At 40.1% G+C, this 17,858-nt stretch overlaps 2 protein-coding genes across 3 annotated transcripts; one reads left to right on the top strand and one right to left on the bottom strand.

Annotated features, from left to right (window-relative positions):
- Nucleotides 1-1,168: 1,168 nt before the first annotated feature.
- On the top strand, nucleotides 1,169-7,719 carry LOC142378861 (long-chain fatty acid transport protein 1-like). Of its 2 annotated transcripts, XM_075463802.1 has the most exons (14): nucleotides 1,169-1,305; nucleotides 1,382-1,554; nucleotides 1,691-1,829; nucleotides 1,935-2,190; nucleotides 2,341-2,520; nucleotides 3,095-3,164; nucleotides 4,130-4,221; nucleotides 4,419-4,528; nucleotides 4,649-4,858; nucleotides 4,945-5,071; nucleotides 5,151-5,288; nucleotides 6,735-6,899; nucleotides 7,040-7,186; nucleotides 7,287-7,719. In XM_075463802.1, the coding sequence occupies exons 2-14, from the start codon at nucleotides 1,385-1,387 to the stop codon at nucleotides 7,442-7,444; spliced, it is 1,962 nt and encodes a 653-aa protein (XP_075319917.1). In that variant the 5' UTR covers nucleotides 1,169-1,305; nucleotides 1,382-1,384; the 3' UTR covers nucleotides 7,445-7,719. The 2 variants fall into 2 exon arrangements, with proteins under 2 accessions (XP_075319917.1, XP_075319915.1); XM_075463800.1 differs by lacking the exon at nucleotides 1,169-1,305 and having other exon boundaries at nucleotides 1,320-1,554.
- On the bottom strand, nucleotides 7,278-15,019 carry LOC142379143 (nuclear factor 7, brain-like). The gene is made up of 7 exons (XM_075464279.1): nucleotides 14,801-15,019; nucleotides 12,533-12,628; nucleotides 12,205-12,441; nucleotides 12,104-12,126; nucleotides 11,896-12,014; nucleotides 11,601-11,815; nucleotides 7,278-9,686 (listed from the first exon to the last, which is right to left on the bottom strand). Exons 1-7 carry the CDS (start codon nucleotides 15,017-15,019, stop codon nucleotides 8,997-8,999), a joined length of 1,599 nt encoding a protein of 532 aa, XP_075320394.1. The 3' UTR covers nucleotides 7,278-8,996.
- Nucleotides 15,020-17,858: the final 2,839 nt, after the last annotated feature.

Here is a 17,858-nt window from a genome sequence, read left to right as displayed (position 1 = left end):
CCCACAGAGCACCGAACCCAGGCAGCCCACCGCAGTGACAACCACGCTCCCATCCAGGAGACAGCAAAGGGAGACCCTAGACAGAACCCCCCCGACCATGGAGCAGAAGTCCCTGGAACCAGGGCCGACAGCCTACTAGCCCCACCAAGCGCCGGGTACCCAAGCATGAGTCGAGTGTGGGACCCAGGGTCCCGCGAGTCAGAGAACCATCCAAACCCCCGGCAGTGGCCCCAACCAACACCAGAGAGGACCAGGCCACTCCAGACAACCAAGGAAAGTGGGCCAGTACCCACCCTGATGCTCCCGACAAATCACCATGGGAACCAAAGTGCGTCCACAGGTGGGTGTAGCAGCGAGCAGCTGGGAGGAGCAAAGGATATATTGTAATATGTGGTAAATGCTATGGCATTTACATGATGAGTAAATGATCAGTAAATGAGCTATGACATATCCATTACACAGAATTAAAATCTTAAAGTCTTTTAGAGTTGCCTCAGTTAACTCAAACCAGATTCTAGAAATGCTATAATGTATAATGAATTGAGTAAGCCTATACTTTCACTAAACTTCTTTTACTTGAAGATTAAGGAATAAATATATTTTATTTTCTTTTAATACAGTTTTGTAGTAGATCTGTTCTTTTACATTTAATTCCCTTTTGATTGTTTTTGTTTGTTGTCACCTGGAGGCTTCTTTGCCATCTAGTCATATGACAACAGTTAAAGTCAGCTGTTTTGCAAAGATTGCCAAACTTAATTCTGTGATTTTGTTTACAGGATCATTTACTACAGTTCCTGAGCAGTTTCATTGTTGAAGTTCGCTTCACTCTGTTTTTAAAATCCTGCTTGTATTTCAAGTAAACAGTGAAGATTATCTTCTCGTGAAGTAGGCGCCATTTCCTAGTATTTTTATATTTTAGGATATATTTCCATGATTATTCCTGGCCTGAATGGAGATATTTCAGTTTGATTATGGGGTATACTTTTTGCTAGTTTTACTTTACAACTCTTACTTCATTCCCCCATAAAATTTACAACTTACAAATCAGATGTTACATTTTGCCTCCGAGGGTAATGAATCACACTCACTATGCTGTGACGCAGGCGCTATAAGTTGTAACCTGCGCTGCTCTCTCTGGAAAGCTGCTTATCAGGCATTTAACCTCTGACAGCTGCTCTGTAAACATCTGCCCCGGTTTGCTTCTGCTGCTGCTGACACTGTGGCTTCACAGAGAGATCTTTAGGACTAACTGCTGCTCTTCCATGTTTCTTTTCTTAGTGGAGCATTACTAAAATTTGTCGACAGGTAAGCATTTGCTCTCTTTAAATCTGTTCATTCTGACCCCTTTTTGTACACGATGTCACTGTTTGCTCTTCCACAGATAATGAATCTGATGAGTTGTGTCATTTTGAGCCTCATTGTTTTGGGGGCTGTGTTGTTGCTCTCCCTTCCCTGGTTCTGCAAACTGTTGGTAGTGCTGGGGTTCTTCATGGCCTGGATGGGATCCTGGAAGAAAGTTCTTATTGTTCTGCACACCATCAAAAGAGACTTAATGTATGGAAGTTTGCATAACTATATGAGCATATTTCTCCAAATGTCTCCCATTTGAAATCTATATTAATCTTACATGTTACCTACTTAATTTCAACCATCCTTCATTCCTCCCCGACCACTTCTTTCTGTCTAATAGATTACTGGCTATTATTATGCGATTGAAGTTTTCCATGCATCGCAATCTGCGAAATAGGAGCACTATCCCTGCCTTGTTTGCCCAAACTGTGAAGATGCATCCAGATAAAGCTGCCTTGATCTATGAGGCCACAGGAGAGGTGAGAGAATTACAAATAAAAACCTCAATTAAGGCGCTGGTCCCTTCACTAAGCTAGACATTTTTAAAAAGAAGCTCACAGCATTTCTATATTTATTTCCCTCAGGTTTGGACTTTTAGGGAGCTGCAGGAGCGATGCCATGCTGTGGCACATTGGGCTCTGGCACAAGGCTGGACTGAGGGTGATGTTGTAGCTTTGTACATGGAAAACCAGCCTTTAGTGGTAGCTCTGTGGTTGGGACTGGCTATGATAGGTGTAGAGGCTGCATTCATCAATCACAATCTTCGACAAGAATCTCTGCTGCACTGCATCAGCATGTGTCGTGCTGAGGCGATGGTCTTTGGAACTGAAATGACTAAAGGTTTGAACGTATCCTGTGACTGTAAATATTCACTTACAATATAACAAGCTGATAAAATATTTAAAAATCTCATCAGTACAACCCAGTTAACAGAAAGATGTGTTGTCTTCCATGCTCATCTACTCATCTACAATGTTGATCAACCCCCAGCGGTATCAGAAGTGACTCGCTTTTTGCAGCCCGGCATGGTTTTGTTCAGTATTGGTGAGGTGGAGGAGGAAGAGGACGAGGAGGAGAAGCTCTGCAGCTCCAAGGTTCAGAGTTTGAATGGCCTTCTGACTCGTTCTCCCACACACCCACCACAGTACAAACTAAAGAAAGGATTCAATGGTAAAGTTCTGTATTGCTTGTCCATGAGATGGGGTATGCACGTATTCCCTTTTCATTCTTATGTTCCATTTTACAAAGATGCAACACCGATTGCAACATAATCTTCTTAACAAGTCTTTGCCTGACACAGAAATGTGCTTGGTGCCAGATTTTACCCTGTTTGCTGTTAATTTAACAGCACATGCACCAACACACACTAAACCCTGGGCTCATTTAAAGAAATGCTTTGAGAAGAAACTTCTTTTTGAAAAGATTAAGTGTATAACCTTATAAATGTTACTAAAAAAATCTGTTTGGTTCACATGGTACACTTGAGGATTAGTTACTTTAATTAATTTTGTTGCACATCTCTATTGGTTTTTACCTTCGTTATTACACTACATTCCTATGTTGATACTTTTCAAGTCTTTGCTTGCTCACCTGTCACAAAAAAGAAAAAAAGCATGTGAGGGAGTGATGAAGGAGTCTTGGTGCATACCAGACAAATGAAACACTGTCAAACACAAAACAGACAATGAAAGGCTGAAGAATTTCTAACATCCATCCAAAACTTTTCTTCTCTGTTTCAATGCAGACAGACTTTTCTACATTTACACCTCAGGTACAACAGGAATGCCAAAGGCAGCTATAATAATTCACAGCCGGTGAGTTCATCTGTGACCTGAACTGATGAGTCAGTTTATGAAAGAAAACAAATGCACAACAATGAAAAGCTATTTATAACTCCTTTTCCAACAGCTTCTCACAGCAGTTAAACAGTTAGTCATGATAAGTCATGATGATGTAGTTTGAGACAACAAATCATGCAACACTTTCATTTTCAATGGAGTATTTATAAATGTCTATATCTGTACTTTTACTTAAAGGCGGGGTAGGGGATCTTTTTCTGGAACATTTTTTTACATATTGCTTGAAATACTCTTCACACCCTCATTGCAACCAATTAATTAAAAGTTTTGACACAAATATTAAAAGTTTTAGTGGCCTCTAGAACGTACAATCTAGGAAAAACAGTATCCAATCATTGTGAACGGACCGTTCACAATGATTGGATTCTGATGCCGTCTATCAAACTGCAATCTGCTCCTCCCTCCCCCTCCCCCTCCCCCTCCTTCCCCCTGTGCGCGTACCCTGCTCCGTGAACGAAGCTTGGCAGGAAGCTAAACTAGAGCCAGCTTGGCTAGCACCTAGCATTATTAAACGTATAGTTAGCATAAACTAAATACTAAATACTAAATACGGCAACGATCGATGCTTGCTGTCAGAACAGCGCTCGTGCACCTTCGTGCTCGTGCGCGTTCATGTACTCTAGAGGCGTGCCTTCGGGGCGAAAGTGAAGAAAAGGGTTGGGACTTTTTACCTGTGTATTTTCAAAATGCAGCTTCGCTGGACTCAAAATCCTGGATCTCCTACCCTACCTTTAAGTCTAGTATTAAAACTTTTTTTCCCTGCTTTGTCAGTTTGACAGAGAGTGTCTCAACAATTCGTTCAACGTTGTGAACTGTTTGTGCCAGCTGGGTTGACTTTTAGACCCAACAGTGTTTGATTCACCATCTAGACTGTCAGTATGTACAAACTATCACTCAGTTAATTTATTCTCATTTGTCAGGTATTTCCGTATCGCTACCTCCATTTTTCATGCTTTTGGCGTGTGTCGTGATGACATTGTCTATACCTGCCTTCCCCTCTATCACTCTGCAGGTAGGTCTAACTCTGTTTGACATATACTCCATAATTAATTTATTGTATGATTATAACCCTTTTAGAGTATGGCTGATTCGCAATAACCCAGTATTATTGAGTCAGTAAAGTCTTTTGTTACTACTGGCTTGGACTCGACGGCTGTTATCACAGTCTTTTTTTTGGCATGCTGCATGTGTTGATGTGTATGGTTACAGGTGCCATCATGGGTGTGGGACAGTGTTTGCTCTTTGGTGTGACTGTTGTAATCAAGAGGAAGTTCTCAGCCAGACGCTTTTGGGACGACTGTGTTAAATACAAATGCACTGTGAGTTCACACTGCTTCAATAAGTGTGTATGCCGCAGGCAAGAAGTCCTTTTAATGTTCTTCTGTAGACAAGTCCCTCCAATTTTGTGTGTAATTGCCCATGTGTGTGTGCATATCCAGGTAATCCAGTACATAGGTGAGATCTGTCGTTATCTGTTGGCCCAGCCTATCGGTCCATCTGAGGCTCATCACCGGGTCCGAGTTGCCATCGGTAATGGCCTCCGTCCTTCTGTGTGGGAGGAGTTTGTCCAGAGATTCAGAATACAAAGAATTGGGGAATTTTATGGAGCAACTGAATGCAATTGCAGTCTAATCAACATAGATGGAAAAGTATGCTTTTATGCAACTTGTTTCAAATCTTAATAAGCCGAAGGATTGAAAAAAAAGTGACTTGTATCTTGTGTTTACACATCCAGGTGGGATCATGTGGCTTCATTAGCTGCATCGTGCCCAGCTTTTACCCCATCAGACTTGTCAGGGTAAAGCAGGATCACAAAGAGCTGCTCAGGGATTCACAAGGACTCTGTATACCCTGTCTGCCTGGTAACATCACACACACAGAGATGAAGCCATAACAGGATGAAAACATGTTGCAGATAATAACACAGGTCTGTCTCTGCAGGGGAGCCAGGAATGTTAGTGGGATACATCAATGACACTGATCCACTCAGGAGATTTGACGGTTATGCTGATCAGGACTCAACAAATCAGAAAATAGCTCACAATATATTCAAGATGGGAGACTCTGCTTATATCTCAGGCATGTTTTACTCTGTCTCTTTATAAATCGGAATTGTAATGATATGATGTCTGGGTTTTGATTTACAGCTTTGCTGTCTTTATACAAAGACATCCAGTATAGGACGGCTGGATTACAAATTGCCCTAACTTGTGCTGTTCAACATGTGTTTACCACTTTCTCTCAGTTCATGATCAGATATGCTTCCCTATGAGTTGCAAAAACAGCAAATGATGATTGTTATTAGAGACTTTAAAGCTATTTAAAGCTAAGAGAACTTGACCACTGCTCTATATCACAGAACAGTAACACACTGCACAGTTTGGATACAGGGGACATGAGTTGAATGAATGAATATTTCAGGCTCATAACTGCCATATTTACAAAACAGTTTGGACTGTTATGTCACTATTAGAAATTATAGGGAGTGGACATTTTTGGATGGCAAATTCAACACTGTATCATCATAAGACGATCTTTACAGAGCACAATTTAAGGTTCAAGACTAGCAGCTTGTTGCAGTTGCTCTGGTTATATTGTGTCATTCTTTCTATTTTTTGTTTTTTTTTCTGTATAAAAATGTGTTGACTATTTTTTTTGAATGCTGAATGCTTAACTGCCAGAGGGATTTCTTCTGGCACTTTTTGGTATCTATTATGATGCAATACTTTGCCAAATGATAGTCGTATGTGTGTGGGAGCAGCTGATTGAGGTGGAAGTAATGCGTGAAATAAGACCCCGAAAAGAGTAAGGTCAAAGAGGAGACACCAGAATGCAGAGCAGGAGCCACATATAGAGAAATGATGAGGATGTCTTTGCAATTTCTTTGCTTGGTCATCATGGGGAATGCAAGGTCACTTACAGAGAAAATGGATGAGCTTGGAGCACGGATAAATACACAAAAAGAATATTTGAAATGCAAAAGGGTTTGTTTTACCGAGACAAGGTTCCAGCAAGATAAAACAGAGTTCAATATCTCTCTACCCAGCTTTTAGACTATTTGGGCTACTGCAGACATGCCAGTAAGAGTAAAGAAGGTAGCTATTGCAGTGCTAACTAACAACAGATCAGGAGGAAGGAGTGTCTCTGCATCCCGAAGTATGACTTTTGAATTTGAGTTTACATCCATGTTGTCCACTGAGATAGTTCACCTACATTACCTGCTCAGTCGTTGTGAAGCTACAAAGACAAACACCCAAATGCAATCACATGGATCTCTGGAGATTTCAACTTCTCCTCTTTTACCGCTATTCTTCAACTTTTCAAGAGTCCGTCAAGTAACCAGTATTTATTTTTTAGGTACATTTTGTTATTTATTCAGCCAGTTATTTTTCCTCTGTAATTTAAACTGCAACAAAGTAATTTGTCTTAAGAAATTAAGAAAGTGTCACACAATTGAATTAATCTTATTACTGCAATCGCCTCAGGGATGATTGTAATTGATATTTTTTCCTTCTCTCTCATTAGGTGATGTGCTGGTGATGGATGAATATGGCTACATATATTTCAAGGACCGCATCGGTGACACATTTCGTTGGCGAGGAGAAAATGTTTCCACCACAGAAGTGGAGGGAGTCCTCAGTCGCCTGATGGGACACACTGATGTAGCTGTCTATGGGGTGTCAGTACCAGGTACAGAGGAGATGAGACAGTTAGGAAGAAATAAACATACAAATCCAAAGATTCAAGTCCAAAACAAAAAGCATTACTCTGTCATAAAGCATTAATTGTCTCAGCTGACTGTCTATCACTGTTTGCCGCTGTGTGTGTAGGTGTAGAAGGAAAGGCCGGTATGGCTGCAATAGCTTATGCAGGGGAGCATTTTGACCTTAATGCATTCTGGATCGCTGTACAGAAAGCTCTTCCTTCCTATGCACGGCCTGTCTTTCTGCGACTCCTGTCCTCTGTTGACACTACCGGTGAGACAACAATGCAAAGACAAAAACATGTTTCTAACAACTACAACAAAAAAGAAATAAGAAATGAGGATGCAAACTTTTTTTCTGCTTTTATTCTCAGGCACTTTCAAAATTTCAAAAATGCGTCTGCAGAGGGAAGGATACAAGCCACAAGACACAAGTGAAAAGATCTGTTTTCTGAACAGTCGTGCCGGGTGTTATGAGGCTGTTACTGATGAACTATATAACGCCATTAAAGAGGGCAAAGTGTCACTTTGAGACAAGAGGAGGCCTACGAGGTACAGCCCAATATACAAAAACATTGCGCAGTATCTAGGCTTGTAACCCTAATAGTAAAAGCATAACAGACTGAAGTGAAACATATAATGTAATCTGTGATGTTAGTATGCTGTATTGTCTGTGGTTGTGTGTTGTGTTGCACTTGTGTTGTTTTTTGTATTCTGATTCGTAATCAGATATTCGTATTGTGTATTCTGTATAAGCTACTGGATCCTTAAATTTCCCTCGGGAGTAATAAAGTATCTATCTATCTATCTATCTATCTATCTATCTATCTATCTATCTATCTATCTATCTATCTATCTATCTATCTATCTATCTATCTATCTATCTATCTATCTATCTATCTGTCTATCTATCTATCTATCTATCTATCTATCTATCTATCATGTCCTTTTTTTACAAGCTGACACACTTTTCTGAAATACTAATGTAACTCAAATGACATGCTTTTGTCAAAATAAAACAGAGAGTCATTACAACTCTTCCTTTTAAAACTATGACTTAGCAGCTGTTTTCCTTGGAACTTGCTTTCGGACGTGGAGTGAGCAACTCAACTCCACACATCAACCCTCTTCTCTGTTGAGTGTGTCTTGATTGAGATATGTCCTCTAATTTGAGCTTACATTCAAATATAAATTGGATATTAGCCTCTGAGAAAGCATTTGGTGCCTTGCCTTAAAACTTTTAGGATAACAAACAGCAAACCAAGCTCACACTTTCACTCAACATAGTCACTGAAACTTTTGACATTTTTTGTGATGCTAATATTTGCGAAATAAGCAATATATACAAAGTACAATTCAGACTATTTCCATGAATTTATCAAAAAACTAAGCTTATGTTAAGACCTGATGGTCCAAAACTGTCACAGGAATGTATTTTGTTAAAGTCATGTTAGAATTAATCAGGCGAAAAGTAACTGAACACATGAGTAAAATTATGAGGTACTGCTTTACTTGAGTATCTGCATTTTATGCCAGTTTATACATCTATTCCTCTTCATTCTAGAGGGAAAAAAGTTCTTTCCAGTCCTCCACACTTACATGACAACCACATTTACTAGTTACCTTTCAGATGAAAATATTACTCAAATTGTGAATTTGACAATACAAGACATTAAAGATCGTTGTAATGGTTTCTTACTTTATTAGCTACCGATGGCTTATAGAAAGTAGTCCTTTATATTACAATTTTTGTTTAGGGTTATTTCTAGTAATGACATTTGAATTGCTGTATTGGTAGTAATACTTAAGTAAAGGATCTGAATATTTCTTTTACTACTAAATTTCACCAAAAAGCTCTAACACAAACCTCATTGTATCGCTAGAGAAAATGATAAAGTAAATTATATTCATAATGTGGTGCACAGACAGACGGAGCAACATTGCTAACCCTGGAGCTGCACTCTGAGGCTAAAAAATAACAGAAATGCTTGTAAAGCTCTTGAAGTTTGAATATTTTATCATAATTCAATGTGTCTGCATATGTTAATTATTACTAAGAAAATAGGTCTGATTAGCAACATTTATCAAGCTTTATCTGTAGTTGTCATATCCATTGTTGATGTATTTAGCATCCTGTTTAGTGAAACATGATAGGTCACATTGAACTTGGGTTTCCTGGTCTGTTTTTTGACAGCAGCTGTGTTGTTCAATGTATTTTCCTTTTCACAAAATTTTGCTGTATTCTCCTTTCTCACAGAACTAATTGCTTTCGCTTTCTTGTCTTCAATCCAATGTTCAATGTCCGTTTCGCTGTTGCTGTTTGAGTCAGTAATAATATCTTTCTTTGTGGAAGATTGGGCTTTCATTTCCTGATCCTTGCCAAGGATAACCGTGTCGTCCAGAGAGACACAATCTGACCCCATGCTGATGTCCACTCTTTGTGCCAACACAGCAAGACTAGCCCCAACAGATATACTCTGAAAATATGGGTACACGATTTCTGCAAAGCAATGTCTGAAGGTAAAAAGAAGTGTATCAGTGTCAGCATTCATGAATTCTAGTATCCCTCCATCACAGTCCAGCTTCACAAAGACCCTGTTGAGCAGGTGTGAGCTGTCAAGGTTGAGGATCTGAGAGGGAGTTGTGAGAGCTCGGTACTCTCCATCTCGCAGGCTGATACACCAGAGTCCTGCCTCTGGACATACCTCAAACTCTCCCTTTCTGGACACTGACTGAGCAGCTACACCAAGTGTCCAGTTGTTATTGCCACCAACCTGATGTAAAGAACAAAGAAAATGATTCACCTTAAAATTTCAGAGACAATTTGTTCAGGAAAGCAGGGTGAATGACAGCAGACACTGATGGATTTCTTTAGACCATACCAATATCTCCATTTCATAATCTCAAATTAAAAAAAATGTTGGACCACTGAGTAAAATGTAAATAATCGAATAAAAACAGTGAAATTATTTGCAAATGTCATAAAAAAAATATTGTATTCAAAACAGAATATAGAATCATAAGTGGAAAGTTAAAAATGTTACTTAAAATTTGATGGCAGCCAAACATATCAAAAAGTTAAGAGTTGTGAACAAAAGGCTGAAAAAGTCAGCAGAAACATGTTGCAGCTAAATAGGTTAATTGGCAACAGGTCAGAATAAAAATGAACAACTTCAAGAGGCAGATTCTCTCAGAAGTAAAGACAGGCAAAGGTTCAGCAAACTGTAAAAAACAAAACAAGAAAAGCCTCTACAAATCTCAGGAATATGTTTCTCAGTGTAAAATTATACATTGAAAAACATAATCCAGAAATCATTGTCTGCAAACACAGTTAACTGTGTCATCCACAAATGCACATTAAAGCTCCATCATGCAAAGAAGAAGCCACATTTGCATAGACACCAGAAAGACCACCAAAGCTCTGTTTAAATAGATTAAGGCAATGTAGAAAACTGTTCTGTTGTCAAACAAATTAAAATTTTAAGTAAATCTAAATTTTAGGAAATCGTAGAGAGTGCGCCCCCTGGACTAAAGAGGAGAAAGACCATCTGGCTTCTTATCAGTGCTCAGTTCAAAAGCCTCCATCTTTGATGACATGGGGGTTCATCAATGCCTATCAAATTGGCAACCTGCAAATCTGGAAATGCTCCATCAATACTGACAAAAATACCTACAGGGTTTAGAGCAACATATGCTCTGCAGTCCAGACCTTTCACCAACTGAAAACACCTGGAGCATCATGAAATACAACAATGAAGACCCAGGACTGTATAGCAGCTACAATCTTATCAGAGAAGAATGGGACCACATTCCTCTCCCAAAGGTCGTGGTCTTCATAGTTTGAAGATGTCAAAGGGATAGTTTGCCTCTTTTTGACATGAAGCTGTATGACATCCCAAATTAACAATATCATTTATGAACATTGACTTACCCCCTGCTGCGTCCTGTGAGCCGAGTTCCAGCTGAGTTTTGGCGTATTTCTCTCTCCCTTCGTATCACTACGGGCTGTGTAAACTGTGCAGACCGAAGTGCAGACCGAGCACTCCCCTGCTTCCGAGCAGTAAACACCGTAATAGGCACAGCTGTTGGCAGGTAGCTGTACGCATTGATATGAAGGAAAAGAAAATAGCGCCAAGCGATTGTGTGGTCTGACTTTTTTTGGTGAACGATTTTGTGATGCAAATGTATTACTCTTTTGAACGCACATTGTTTTGAGAAGTGCTTTATTTTTCTAGCCCCAGCCAACTAGCCGGACTACTTTCGTCAACGCCAAAACGAGGCTGGAACTCGGCTCACAGGACGCAGCGGGGGGTAAGTCAAATTTAATAAATGATATTGCTAATATGGGATGTCATACAGCTTCATGTCAAAAGAGGCGAACTATCCCTTTAACAGACTGTTGTTAAAATAAGAGGGGGTGATACATACTGGTAGACATTTTTGATACGTGTTGCTTCCATCAAATTCAAGAGGTGCTACTATTTTTCATGAAATAAGTCTCATTTTCAACACTAAATATGTTTTCTAAGTCATCTGTTGTGAATGAAATTTGTAAATCATTTTTTATTTACCATTTAAACAGTGTCCAAAGTTTTTTGGAATTTAGGTTATAAGTTTGCACAGTCAAAGCCAGTATTTACTAAAATTTTGAGATAATAAATATTCATGGACACACGCTATGTAAATACCTCAATTTCCCAACAGTGTACTCCTGTGTTAAAGCCCTCTCTTGCCAAAACACAGGAATAAGGATGGAAACGTTCAGGGTTGGCTGGGAGAGGCACATCCTCACCCATTTCCTGCTCAGACCCCTGAGAGGGTCCAGGCATGATCCGCATACTGTTGAGCCCAGGAGACAGCCTCACAGACTGGCCGGTTGTTCTAGAGTCCAGGGTGACTGGAGCTGGAAGACAAAGAGGACCTCAGAGAAACTGAAGTGGGGAGCAGAGAAGACAATGCATTCACACATGTGGAGACACTAACTGAAGGGTGCGATGTGTTTAATCTTCTCCCACACAGCATACTGGAGGTTACCCAAGTGTGTTGCCACATCAATTAGAGGTCTGCAAAGCTTTTGAGGCACCATTTGACTAATCCATGCGCTGAAAGTTAGAAATATGAACAGACAAACACTCAGATACTTGTACTTTTTATTCATGTTGAGCTGTTGGAAATCAGTAAAGTCACATACCTGTTCATTGTGCCTTGGTAGTGCTGTGAATAAGAGTTTGAGTGGTTTAAGATAAATACCTAGTCCAATTCTTTGACTGTGTATCATTTGATTGATGTCACCTGTAAAAAGTCAGCTCCGTCTCCTCCTGCATCGAGCTCCCCTTCAATAAGTTGGATCTTCTGCTCCAGAGATTTTATCACCCGATTCATTCTGTCAATCCTTTCATCAGTTTTGCTCATCTTCTCTTCCTTTTCCTTCTTCAGTGCAAGCAGCCTGGCTGCTTCCTCCTGTCTCAAAAACGTGTGAAGTTTTGCAAATTCTTTCATCATGAGCTCCTCTGTCAGTTTGGCCTCAGCCTCAAAAAGAAAAAAGGAAAAAGAGTTCTAACTTGTGCAAAGATGTGAAGAAATGAAGAAGCTCATTATTGATTGAGTTTGGAAGATATACCTGGCTATACTTGGAAGAATGTTGACAGGTCTGTTGGACCTGCTTGAAGTGTTCCATCTTCATGTTCAGCCCACTCAGCAATGTTTTGAGCTCCTCCTAGTGTCCAATAGAAAATTACCTTAAAAATACACTGCAACTGTTACTTCAGTCAACGTCTTTGCAAATGTTTAAGATTAGAGAGTCATCCTGCACTAAACTGATATGTAACTAAATCCTAGGGTGTAGAAATGAGCACTACTTATGTGCACAATTACAAGATATTTGTAATTAATTTGTAAACTGCACTTATTTGACAATATGTTTAATCTATGAAGTGCTTGCCCAAAGATATACATCATTGTAAACCAAAAGTCAGGTCTTTCCCATACAGTGCTGCTTGAAAGTTTGTGTATTCTTTATAATTTTCTTTATTTCTGCATGAATATGACATAAAACTTTGTGATAATTTCACAAATGTCTTGAAAGTAAAGTCTTCCAGTTAATCTATGCGTGTAGGTAAAATATCCAAAATATCTGCCAAAGGTAAAGGTATCTAAACTTCTAGGATCAGTTTGAAGTTTGAATTAGAGTCAGGTGTTCTGATCACTCAGGTTTACAGAATTATAGAGAAGGATTTAAGACAGATTGGAGCGTATTCAAGACAATTTTATGAATTTATAAATCACCATTTATTAAATAAAAAAAACGTTTCCACACTAAAGTTGGTTATTAAATAATTTACCATAGATATGTAGGCTACCCAGACAGACCAGTAGAGCTGACTTATATCTTATAATAACGAATGTACAATAATAAAGATTTCAGCTGCTCAGGTAGCCTGGCCTAAACGACTGCAGGGGGGGCTAAACGACTGCGGCCTAAACGCCAATGGCCTAAACGACCTGTATCCTAAACGTTTACATAAGTAGACAGAGAAGTATTGTTTTTAAATGTTTTTACACCTATTACTCAACTATGCATAATAATTAGAAATAGAATAACTAACTACTGTGCCACTCTTACATGAATAGCATTTAAATATTGTACCCTATAAACAAGGTGGTGATTTCCTTTATCATGTCCTGTTTTTCTTCTAGCACTTTCACTAAATTTCTTATATATTTGATAAAGAGTACCCAGTCAAATAAATGTTACACATATAATTAGTAATTTATATTGCTAATTTTAGCCCATTCCTATGTATATAAACGCCAATGGCCTAAACGACCTGTATCCAACGTTTATACAAAGAACTTACATTTGTCGCTGAGGATTTTTAGAATGAGAGATTGACATTTGTACCTAAATCTGGGCATGTCATTTGCAATTGGTCTCGGTGTACAGGCATGTGATTCCCTCTAGCATATTTCCCAGCCCTTTTAACTGACAGCAGTCCTATGCCAACAGCTCTTCAAATTATCCTTGGTATTTTAGGGTGTGTGTTTGTTGCTCAAATTTCATATCTTGTGAGATTCAACCACCCACATGCGACACAATGATGGAAACAGTTATTATCAGCTCAGTTGGATGGTGCTTCATAACTTGCTCTAAATTAAGCTTGGATCAGCAAATGCTGCATTAAAATAAGGCAGCATTTGTTTGGGTCGGAAATACAGGAGGTTTTAAAAAAGCCTGACTGCTTCCTTGTTCAAATATCTGCCTGCTGTGGTTGCAGGAAGCCTCTAATTCAAAAAGCCTAAAAGAATCATGAGAAGGCTCCCTTAGTCTTGGCAAAAAATAGGGTTCAGAGCGAGAGCTTCGAAGACTTTGTGCTTTTGAGATCTCTGTCATTTCTCGGCTTTGTGGGACTGTTTGGTTTGGCTTTGTAGCTTCAAAGCTAGAATACCAGCATTCAGGCAATATGGTTAGCAATCATCAACCCCGCTGGTGTCCTCAAAGGAAACAATACATTCCGGCCAGCTGCTCTGTATCTGTTCTTTCAGGATGTACTTTGTTCCTTTCCACAGAAGAAGAAAGCCTGTTTCAGATCATTTACTTTTAAGCCACTGTCAAAGTACCAGCAAGTAAAATGTGGAAAAAAGTTTATTTATTTAGTGTTTTCATCGAATAATTTTATCCTCCTCCAAAAATTTGGATGGTTTTAGTTGTTGGGTCCTCTAAACATAACTTGGTTAAGCTTTGCTTTAAAGGAATCCAAGATAAGAAGACTAAACTTGCGACGTTTAGTACAGCAGAATCACTTAGTAACTGAGGGAAAAATACTTTAATTTATGTGTTCAATGCAGTTAAAATGTTTGGTAGCTGCAGCAATAAGAGCCAGATTCCTACCTTGCAGTCACTTGCTGCCTCAGTTAAGGGATAAACCCTGTGCCCAGTGTGGCTGTCAGCAGCACACTGTTTACATAAGGGCTCCAAGTCATCCAAACAGAACATAGACAGGTACTCCTCATGTTCTCCACACAATTCTATAGAGTCTAGGGGTGAGGGAGGCACAATGTCTGCCTCAGATCCAGGAAGGGTTGCAGGGAGAGAGGCTTGGTTGTTCATGGTTGTTCCTATAGATATGAAGATAGTTTGGCTCGTCAATATGAAGCAGCAAGGACAAGTGGAAACTGGAGAACAGCAAGGGGGAGGTGCACTTGTGCGTTTTGGTGTCAGTGTTGCATTGCAGTTGCCATACATCACTCTGGAAGGGACCTGTATCTGTGTCCAGTCCAAAACGAACTGAAGCTGCACGAAAGGTCTGTTTATGGTCTCTTCAAACTTGATACTTCCCTGACTCTGTGATTTATGTTACATTGTTGTATCCCAAGGCCAAATTCGTTCTTGTCCTTTGCTTGTAATTTCCCCACCATACAGGTGTGACTGTGTAAGAGTTTTTAAATTTGGATGGCAATTTGTGCACAGTGGCAATTCAGGATATTAAAAATTCCCATTTTACACCTTATGCAGGTTTTGAATAATTATTCTATTAATATAATTAAATTAATATCATCTGGTCATGAAGTGCATCTGTTTGACACGCAACTCTTCTGCATGGATCCAGTTTCATTGCCCTTCAACTCTCTGAGCTGTTAAGATCTTGAAAGCACGTGGAAGACATCAGTTTTCAGACGCGATTCATGTTTCATTGAAGCACATTTTAATTTGCAAAGTTGATGTTGCGGTTACGTTTATTGCATTTCCATCCATCTGTTCTACTTGCTTTATTCTGTTCAGGGTCAAGGGGGCCGCTGTAGCTTATCAAAGCTGCCATGGGGCAAAAGGTGGGGTGCACACAGAACAGGTCGTCAATCTATCTCAAGCCTGACACAGAAACAGACATCTCTGCACGCTCAACTCATACCGTAGGTTAATTTAGAATCACCAATTATTCAACTGGGCCCTGATTTACTGTCAAGGCTCAGTTGAAACATATCACCCACATAAACAGTGTCTCAGCATGTGCCTGTGCATGTGCTTTTTACAATTGTTTTTCAGAGAATTTAGGGTGATGTGTTTCAGTGTCGGTTATTTTTTCTCAGCAGCTGACTGTTAGCTCTACACACTTACAGTCATTTGAAAAAGAAAGTACACCCTCCTTCACTTCTAAAGATTTACTTCTCAGAACGTAATAAAAGTAATCATCTCCTCATTTCCAGATCAAAAAAGTTGGTTTTATACAATTTAGATGATGTTAAACTGTGTCAATTTTTATTTAACAAAAACTAAGCAAAATGCAGAAGCAGTGTCAAAAACTAGTACACCACGTGGTTCGATAGCTTATACCTTTGGAATCAATAACCTGTAACTAATTGTTCTATGTTATCGCTCTCTGTTTCAGTTTATTGAAATTTGCATGCTTTTTTTTCCAAGCACAGTTCTCACCACAGTAGCCTTATGGAGCATGGTGGCCAGTTTTTTGGGGGGTGGGGTGGGGTGTCAGGATTGTATCAAAACGGTGGTGCTGTTGCCATGCAGACACCTCTGACTGTAGAGACTGTATAGACATCCTTATGAGGCAGCCTATATACCAACAGAACTGCCCTCTCTGTCGTCACATGATCCTCAACACGATGGATGTGTATCTATGAGGGATCAGCAGAAATGGATCCATGGACATTGACAGCAAAGAGTCATTTAGAGTAATTTACCACAACATAAATGAGTTAAATGACAAGTCTGGTGATATTTGGTACCTCATTTGACGACAGCATAATCTCATAATTATCCCAAACACTGCTGTTCCTTGACTTTTTCACGCAGCTTCAAACATATTCATTCCACTTGTAAAAGTATGTTTGTATTTTTAAAATTGAAACGAATAGTTCTGAACCAGGACAAGCAGCTGGACTCCGAGCACACACAGGCGACACCAGATAAGATGTGAGCTTACTGCTCCTTCTGGATTGATTGAGTTTTCTAGAATGTCGCCAGACTTATTCTACTAAATTTGGTCTCAAATGTTTGCACTCTTTGAGAGCTGCAGAGGAAAACTAAAAGTATGTGCTGGGACCCAACTCTGTGCAGAATACTAACTGTATATAGACATTTTTGTAGTTGGTACACACTAAATCGTCATACTTCTCTGATTTAGGTAAATGCTACTTCTGAATGTATTTTGAGGCAGATGTCTTGTTTTTTTTGTTTTGTTTTGTTTTGTTGTTTTTTTTTTCAAATTGGGCTTATTTCGGGAGTGATCAGACCAAGAAGTAAATATACATTAAAGCTAGCCTCCCTCCGCCTTAGGGTGGGGGGACGGGTCCTGACTGTTGTTTGTGCTTATGCACCGAACGGCAGTTCAGAGTACCCACCCTTTTTGGAGTCCCTGGAGGAGGCACTAGAGAGTGCTCCTCTGGGAGACTCCCTCGTCCTGCTGGGGGACTTCAATGCTCACGTGGGCAATGACAGTGAGACCTGGAGGGGCGTGATTGGGAGGAACGGCCCCCCCGATCTGAATCAGAGTGGTGTTTTGTTGTTGGACTTCTGTGCTCGTCACGGATTGTCCATAACGAACACCATGTTCAGGCATAAGGGTGTCCATATGTGCACTTGGCACCAGGACACCCTAGGCCGCAGCTCGATGATCGACTTTGTAGTCGTATCATCGGACTTGCGGCCGTATGTCCTGGACACTCGGGTGAAGAGAGGGGCGGAGCTGTCAACTGATCACCACCTGGTGGTGAGTTGGCTCCGCTGGTGGGGGAGGAAGCCGGTCAGACCTGGCAGGCCCAAACGTATTGTGAGGGTCTGCTGGGAACGGCTGGCGGAATCCCCTGTAAGGAGGAGTTTCAACTCCCACCTCCGGCAGAGCTTCAACCATGTCCCGGGGGAGGTGGGGGACATTGAGCCCGAATGGGCCATGTTCCGTGCCTCCATTGTTGAGGCGGCCGACCGGAGCTGTGGC

The sequence above is a fragment of the Odontesthes bonariensis genome, chromosome 4, assembly GCF_027942865.1.
Source record: "Odontesthes bonariensis isolate fOdoBon6 chromosome 4, fOdoBon6.hap1, whole genome shotgun sequence".
Lineage (NCBI taxonomy): Eukaryota > Metazoa > Chordata > Actinopteri > Atheriniformes > Atherinopsidae > Odontesthes > Odontesthes bonariensis.
Note: the sequence above shows the minus strand (reverse complement) of the source record. Positions and strands in the feature narration are given on the sequence as shown.

Coding starts and splice junctions, on each gene's coding strand:
- LOC142379143 (XM_075464279.1), bottom strand. CDS start 15,019: ATGAACAACCAAGCCTCTCTCCCTGCAACCCTTCCTGGATCTGAGGCA. Junction 12,629..14,800: donor AGGCAGCAAGTGACTGCAAG/GTAGGAATCTGG, acceptor ATTGGACACTAG/GAGGAGCTCAAAACATTGCT. Junction 9,687..11,600: donor TACACTGTTGGGAAATTGAG/GTATTTACATAG, acceptor TCTTTACATCAG/GTTGGTGGCAATAACAACTG.
- LOC142378861 (XM_075463800.1), top strand. CDS start 1,358: ATGTCACTGTTTGCTCTTCCACAGATAATGAATCTGATGAGTTGTGTC. Junction 2,521..3,094: donor ACTAAAGAAAGGATTCAATG/GTAAAGTTCTGT, acceptor GTTTCAATGCAG/ACAGACTTTTCTACATTTAC. Junction 5,072..5,150: donor CTGTATACCCTGTCTGCCTG/GTAACATCACAC, acceptor CTGTCTCTGCAG/GGGAGCCAGGAATGTTAGTG.